Source organism: Elephantulus edwardii, unplaced genomic scaffold (assembly GCF_000299155.1).
Source record: "Elephantulus edwardii isolate Elephantulus edwardi_28Jun2011 unplaced genomic scaffold, EleEdw1.0 scaffold00544, whole genome shotgun sequence".
NCBI classification, from domain to species: domain Eukaryota; kingdom Metazoa; phylum Chordata; class Mammalia; order Macroscelidea; family Macroscelididae; genus Elephantulus; species Elephantulus edwardii.
In genome coordinates this window covers 220,054-227,879 of record NW_006400294.1, presented here as the reverse complement: position 1 = coordinate 227,879, position 7,826 = coordinate 220,054, and the positions used below count along the sequence as shown (strand labels likewise).

At 37.1% G+C, this 7,826-nt stretch overlaps 1 protein-coding gene and 1 pseudogene across 1 annotated transcript in view; both read right to left on the bottom strand.

Annotated features, from left to right (window-relative positions):
* The window catches only part of NAALAD2 (N-acetylated alpha-linked acidic dipeptidase 2), a 114,433-nt gene that overhangs the window by 19,757 nt on the left and 86,850 nt on the right, over positions 1-7,826 (bottom strand). Inside the window, exon 16 of the mRNA XM_006903226.1 lies at positions 5,698-5,962. Coding sequence (XP_006903288.1) covers positions 5,698-5,962 — 265 coding nt within the window. The remainder of the gene's footprint in view (positions 1-5,697; positions 5,963-7,826) is intronic.
* Positions 3,581-5,308, bottom strand: LOC102876609 (annotated as a pseudogene).

Here is a 7,826-nt window from a genome sequence, read left to right as displayed (position 1 = left end):
TTCTATATACAGCAGTAGTAACTAAACAGTAAAATAACAGGCATATAGACTAACAGTACAGAACTGAGAACCCAGAATCATAGACCCAGTGATCAACTGATATTTGACAAGGAAATAAAATCTATCAAATGGGGAAATGGCACCCTCTTCAACAAAGCATACTGGCAAAACTGGATACCTGCAGAAAGCTGAAATAGAATCTACATCTCATACCATACACAAAAATCAACTCAGAGTGGATCAGAGACCTTTGAGTAAAGCCTGAAACCATAAAGTTCATCAGAGACAAACTGGGATCAAGCTTAGGCAGCCTCATCTATGGTATAAACAGACTTCGAAATACAGCCAGAAATGCTCAGTCTGGGGAGGACAAAATTGATGAATGGGATCTTCTAAAGATTAAAACCCTGTGTGCATCAAAACATTTTTTTTAACAGAGTGAAAAGAAAACCTACTGACTGGGAAAAAACATTTGGTATTCCATTTCAGACAAAGGGCTTATATAAAAAGTTTACATAATCCTACAGGATTTCTTGTGGAGAAGAAGACTGATTACACAATTACAAAATGGGCAAAAGACATGGAAAGACTTTTCACACAGGAAGATATCCAATGGTTAACAGACACATGAAGAAATGCTCCAAATCACTGGCAACAAGAGAGAGGCAAATCAAAACCACAATAAGATAGCATCTCACTCCAGTAGTGGGGGTAACGTTTAATAGCACAGCAAGTAAATAAATGTTGGAGAGGATGTAGAGAGATAGGAACTCTTAAACATTGTTGGAGGGATTGTAAAATGGTACAACCTCTGTGGAAGGTAGTTTGGCATTTCCTCAAAAAGCTGAAAATAACAATTCCATATGGCTGAGCTACTCCACTGCTTGAAATATACTCCGAGAAAATGAGAACTGAGGAACAGAGTCGTGTACATCAATGTTCATAGCAGCATTATTCACCATTGCAAGAACATGGAACAGCCCAAATGTCCAACCACAATAGAATGGATTGAGAAATTATGGTATATTCACATGATGTAATACTACATAGCATGCAGGAACAATGATTTTGTAAATTACTGCCTAACTTGGGAGGGACTGGAGAGCATTATGCTAAATATACTAACTCAGTCACATAAGGACAAATATTGTAGAAGACCATTACTGTAGAATGAGTATGGGGACCCAAGGGGGGTATACGCATAATTATGGTGGGGGATGATTAACCATAGAGTTGTATACAATTTGATGGGTGGAGGGAGAGGTGAGTTAAGCAAATGGGTAAGATCTGGTGTAAAAGACCAATGTATATGAACTTTGTAAATAAACCAGTATTTAAAATTAAAAAAAAACAACCCAAAAAACCAAACTGGTGCTTCAGATACACCAGCTGCTCTGAGAGAAAAAGATAAGTAATCTCTTTCTGTGCATGCACAGCCTTGGGAATTAACTGGAGGTTCCACTGTGAATCTGAACAAACTCAGAGGCAATGAGAGAGACAGTTTCATTAGTTTGGTTTCATTTAGTCTTCTATGAAAAATAGTGACTGTAAGAACAATAGATCAATGTCATCTCTAATAAGCTCAAATCCATTGTTATAGTCATATTATCAATTCAACTCCTTGAAAGTGTCCTCTCTTTTTCTTTCAAAGTATAATGTCTCTGTTCAAGGAGTGATTCTTCTTGAAAATATGTCCAAGTAAATAAAATGAAGTATCACCAGCCTTGCCTCTAAGGAGCACTCCAGCTGCACTTCCTCCAAAACAGATTTGTTTATTCTTTCGACAGTTCATGGTACATTTAATACTCTTTGTCAACACCAGCTCAAAGGCGTCAATTCTTCTTAGGTCATCCTTATTCATAGTCCAACTTTCAGATGTAAATGCAGCTGGATCAGGCTTGGATTATGTGTGCTTTAGTTTTTAAACTGACAATCTTGCTCTTTAGCACTTTGTAGTGGTCCTTGATTTCCCCCAAATCAACATGCCTTTTGATTGACTAAGGATGACAGTAGAATCCATGCCTTTGAGTTGTCATCTTGGAAGACAATACTGAATATTTCATGGACTTAAAAAAAGCAAAACAAAAAAAAGTTGTCTTGAAAATACAACCAGGGTGCTCCTTGAAAGTAAGGACAGTGAAGCTTCTTCTCACATATTTTGGGAATGTTGTTAGGAGAGAACAGTCCTTGCAGAAGGACATTCTGCTTGGAAAGGTGGAGAGTCAACAAAAGAGAGGAAGATCCTCAACAAGATGGATTGGCATAGTGATAGTGAGGATAGCACCAGACATGGCAACATTCAGACCGTTATGAATTACAGTCAACTCATCAATACCTAACAATCACACTGCCATGAATATTAATTTTGGATGTAAGTAAAATGAAACCATTGACAACTTCAATCTTTTCTCCATCTATCACGATGTCATTTATTGGTCCAGTGGTAGAGATTTCCGTATTATTGTTGTTGAGATGTATTCTTTCATCTTCTTCAGTAAGAGCTTATCTCCTTTCCTTTATGTAGAATGGTCAAAACCCCCCAAATTCACTGTCCTGTTCTTTCCCTTCCACACTGCAGGATATTTTAAACTCTTTGAGGGTAAATCACTGTCTTATAAACCTTTCTAACTCTCTCCAAATGATATTTATTTGTTATACAGTGTCACTCACTATACACAGATATTTATATATATATATATATATATATACTATACATCTTTCATTTATAGAAGAATTAAAAAATGGTTCCAATAAAAACATCAGTAATAAGTAATTTTTATTGCTTTGTGGTAAGCCACACAGTTTGAATCTACCAGCTGGCCCACAGAAGAAATATGGATAGCCACTTCTCACATAATTTACTGTCTCTGAAAACCCACTACAGGGTAAGCTACGAGTCGGTTACAACTTGACAGTACATAACAACAACCAAGGCTTGTTATGATTGTTTCTATATAAACTAGTTGCATTTCTACAGAAATATTTGAAGCATAATATACACTCTTATTACTGTTATACTCATAAGGAAACTAACACATGGAAAAGTAGTGACTTTTGGAACATCACATTGTGGAGTTAGGATTTGAATCAGGAAAACGGCATTAAGAACTAATGATAAAAGGTGATAAACTAGTTTGTATTCCACGTCTCCATTATATGAAATGAACAGTGTTGAACAGAAGCCATTAAATAGCCAATTCTCAAAGAAAAGAATCCCGTAACTTAGTAAAAATATCTCCCATGTAAGGCAAAATACTTTATGCAATAATAATATTAATAATGACTATCATTAACAGGATTGTCACTATTAATTGTAGTTGCTGTTTTACGTTCACTAATTTGACTGTGACTCATAACAACTCTACGCGCAGCTTATCAAAACTTTCCCCAACCTTGTGCCATCCTCACAATCTATGTTGTACTTAAGCCCATTGTTGCAGGTCCAGTGTCATTCCATCTCATTTAGGGTCTTTTCTCCTTTGCTAACTCTCCAGTGTTATGCCTACCTTCTTATCTTTTGGTAATGTTGCATTTTCCCCCCCTGGCCAATTCAGTTCTTTATTAATGAAGCCCAAGCCATTCAAAGGCCATCATCAATGCTCATTTCCATGATTTTCAGTGTTGGCCCTTTCACATCATGATTATTGTCACCTGTGTCCCTGGAGAATGAACAGCCTGGGACAGGGGTGGGCTGGGACAAGCCACTGCAGTTAAAATCTCCCCCTTTTCAGTTTCACTGTCACCTTCGAGGACTTCCACAGAGACTTCCTAGCTTATGCTCTCTGGGACTTGCAGTGTCTTGTCCCGTGAAGGTTCAAGGCTTGCTTCATCATGCACCTGCTGGATTACAACTTCTCCACATTGGTGTTTCGTTTTAGAGACGGGCATGAAGAAATCATTCAGTGAAGACCACATTTTCTTCTCACCCTTCTGTGCCAGCATTAACATATCCAAAGCCTTCTGATATTCTTGACGTTCTTGTTGAATTGTTAGTTCATGTGCATGTTTAAATGTATTCTGCTTTTCTTTCTAAGTCTTTTCAAAATCACAGAAAGATAATTTGTCAACATCAGAGTTTTCCTCGGATAAGAAGCCCAAGTTCGCCTTTAGGACATGTAGCAGGTGGCGCATTTTCCCCTCCTCCAAATGATGTTTGTTTTCGTTTATGTGTCTCTCAAAAAGTCGTTCTAAAAACCTGTTTGAGAATAAACCAAGTTTCAAAATTTCTTCTGTTATATCTTCAATGAAACTCGGGTACAACAGTTCCTCATCATCAGAGTGACTTTTTGTCCTTGACGAGCTTCGCAGAGAAAACTGGGGTAATGTCCTTGACGAGCTTCAGAGAGAAAACTGGGGTAATGTCCTTGACGAGCTTCAGAGAGAAAACTGGGGTAATGTCCTTGACGAGGAATTCTGAAGAATGCTGTCTTCAGGCTCATCCCAAGCTGTGCTACTCCTGTGTGACAGTGAAGGTGTGACCTTTTCTTTGGTACCATGTGTTAAACATCTCACTGTCTGCTTTGTGTTAATTTCTGAATCTGTCAAATTCTCAGTTTCTGCTTTTTCTGCTTTCTGACAATTAGAGGTAAAACTGCTCAGTTCAGTCTGGGTTTCAGCTTCTGCTGGAGGATTTTTTTTTCCTTTTGGCAGGTGTGTAATACCGATACTGTGACAGGAAAGACTTTGCTTCTGTCTTTAAAGTGTGTGGAGTGAATGGCAATGACTTTTTAGAAAAGAGTTCAGAATGTTTATCCAAGAGGTCTCCACTGGATGCTTTGGAGGAAGCTAACGGATTCTGGTGGGGATGTGGGCTCTTGGACACCCTGCCCCAGGTGGTTCTGGTGCTGGCTCTTCTGGCCCGGGAAGCTATGTCCTCCGTACTAGACAGGGAGGAGCTGGAGGTCTTTGCAGTACCATTCATGAAGGCTTTGTTGGATTTAGATGGACCAAGGAAGAATCTCTCGGAAGAGAGTCCTAATGACCTTGTAAAAGACGGGAATTCATTTAATTCTTCTATCATGCCAGCTTTTTCTGGTTCTCCTGAAGGCTTTAGTAGACTGTTTAATAATGACTTGGACTTCATTTTGGAATTGGCCTGCATTTTCTGTCTAGCTGATCTGAACTCCTTTTCACATCGTGCTAACTCCTTTTTTAGTTTCTCTCTTCTCTGTTGGTCTGCATATTTGATGTTGCTATTCACACTTAATGGAACTGAGCAATCTATTGCCGCATTACTTTTGGTGCTCAAGTGTCCTGTAAGAAGGCATGGGGAATCATATCTGGGGAGGACTCTTCAGCTGCCATCCATTATTGATGATCCTTCAGCAGCCGCTGTGGGGACAGCCGGGGCCCCTCGGTTGTTGTTGGGGCCAGGTCCAGCCTGAGACTCCCAGTCGGTGGGGAGCCGGGGAAGGGACCAGTAATGTTGCATTTTATAGTGTTGAAAATATTTGTAGTGATATAGGAAAATATATTTAACAACACAACATTTCTAGCACAAATGTAGCTAAAAGGAATTCATCCTAAACGTATGAGATTAAACTAGTCTTTAATAGAATTTTAATCAAAATCAATAAGTGAGGCAGAAATAAATTCACAGATGAAACAATACACATTGATCATGTGATCATGATCAATGATTTTAAATCTCTAACTTGCAAACAAATATTATAAATTGTCTATTTAGCCACATCTTACCAAATGACACCTCATGTTTTCTCAATTGTTGGTCATATTTCTTAGATAAATTGTAGATGCTTGATGCATAAATTTCCAAAGCTTTTGCATAGTCTTGAATATTGAAAGGAATGATTTTAGAGTCTGCAAGTTCATATACCAGCGCTCCTCGTAACTGGGCCACAGATAGCTGTTTTTTAAATGTAGGATCATAAAATTTCTCTACCAACTCAAATGTCTCGTAAATAGTGTGGTATACAGGGTAGTTACTGTAGTTATCTGTTTTCTTTAAAAGAAAAATGGGGAAAACAGAGCATAGACAAACATTAAGTATTCAAGTTATATTATTTAACTTACTAAAGACGATTACAGAAAGAATGCAGCATTTTGCAATCCTGACTTTTTTAGCACAATGAAGTAAAATTTAAAATTGAATTAACCAAAACATTATAACCAAATATTTCCTTATTTTAAATTATTTAGCATTCATTTTCTAATTCATGCAAGCTATGTAACACATTGTCTATTCAAAATAATGCTTGTTGATAATTTAAATCTTCTTTAGCATATGTCTGGTAACTACAATTCAAAATTTATACTCAAATTATACATTGACCAGTACAAAATTGTCTCTCAAGTGTTTGAGAATAAAGATTGTAGGCAGTTAAATATCTAAAAATGTAAAGGGCTTTCCATTTAAGAATCATTTCAAAAATGTAATACTTTTGCTTATACATCTGTAAAATTTGTTTCACTCTTTCCAAACAGCACACAACCAAAACAACTTTACCTGTATTCCATAATTAAGGGTTAGCATTATGAACATAAAATATGAAGGCACCTACATAAATATTTGTTTTAATTCGTATGTTTGTCTTTCTTAATGAGATGGATTGATTCTGTGACTGGATTGGTGGGAATGAGTGCATTTGAGGTGGCTAGGTTGGCACAGGACAGAACGGCACTTAGAATTCTTGTAGATAGGGTCGCTATGAGTCACAAGTGACTCAATGGCACATAACAACGACAACAACAACCATTAAAAAGAACTCTTTAAATCAGTTCCTCTCACCTCTAATTTTATGCCTCTAATTTCCAGAGGTCTTAGAAACTAGACAATTTTGTTCAGATGGGTGAATGGGCTTTGAAGAACAGCTAAAATACATTGGTTTTATATGTTAGGTATAATGGGGATTACTGAACAAACAACTTGTATTCATATTTTTACATTTTCAAGTTAGTTTTCTTATTCTCTGATTTTCGTTGTATTCTGGATAGTTATATTTGCAAGTTCTGTATTGTTATATGCCATCAAATTAACATAGGGATGCTGCTATGAGGAGTAGACCTGAACCTTGCTCTACCCTGCCCCATCCTCAGATATTCTTGTATGCTCCCACTTATTGTTATATTCATTGTTCCAATCTATCATTGAGAAGATCTTCCTTTCTTTCACTGATCCTTCACCTTTACCAACATGATGTCTTTTTCTAAGGACTTGTGCTTCCTGAAAGATGCTCCCAGTATGTGAGACGAAGTTTCATCATCCCTACCATTACAGAAGATCTTGATTACACCTCCTCCAAGACAGACTTATTTATTCCTTTGGCAGTCCACAAAATATTCAATACTCTTCTCCAAACCACAACTTAAAAGCATTTATTCTTTTGTCATCTTTATTCACTGTCCAACTTTCAGATGCATAGGAAACACCTGAAAATACTGTAGTTTGTATCTTAATCTTTAAATTGCTATCATTGCTCTTTAGCATTTGGAGATGTCCTTGACAACAGATTTTCCCAATGTAGCATATCTTTTGAGCTCTTGGCTTCTGCTCCTATGGAAGTAAATTGTGGATCTAAGGAAAATCAAATTGTTGACAGATTCAATCTTTTATTCTCCATATATCATGATGATGATAGTCTAGTGGTATTTCTATTTTCTTGCTGTTGAGACATAATATTAATTAAAGTTCACAGTCTTTGATCTTCTGCAGCATTTCAGGTCTTCTTCACTTTCTGCAAGCAAGGTTGTATCACCTGTATAATGCAGGTTATTGATCTTTCTCTAATCCTGATTCCACATTCTTCTTCATATAGTTCAATTTCTCAAATTATTTCCTTTGCATCAGAGAACTGCCGGAAGTCCAG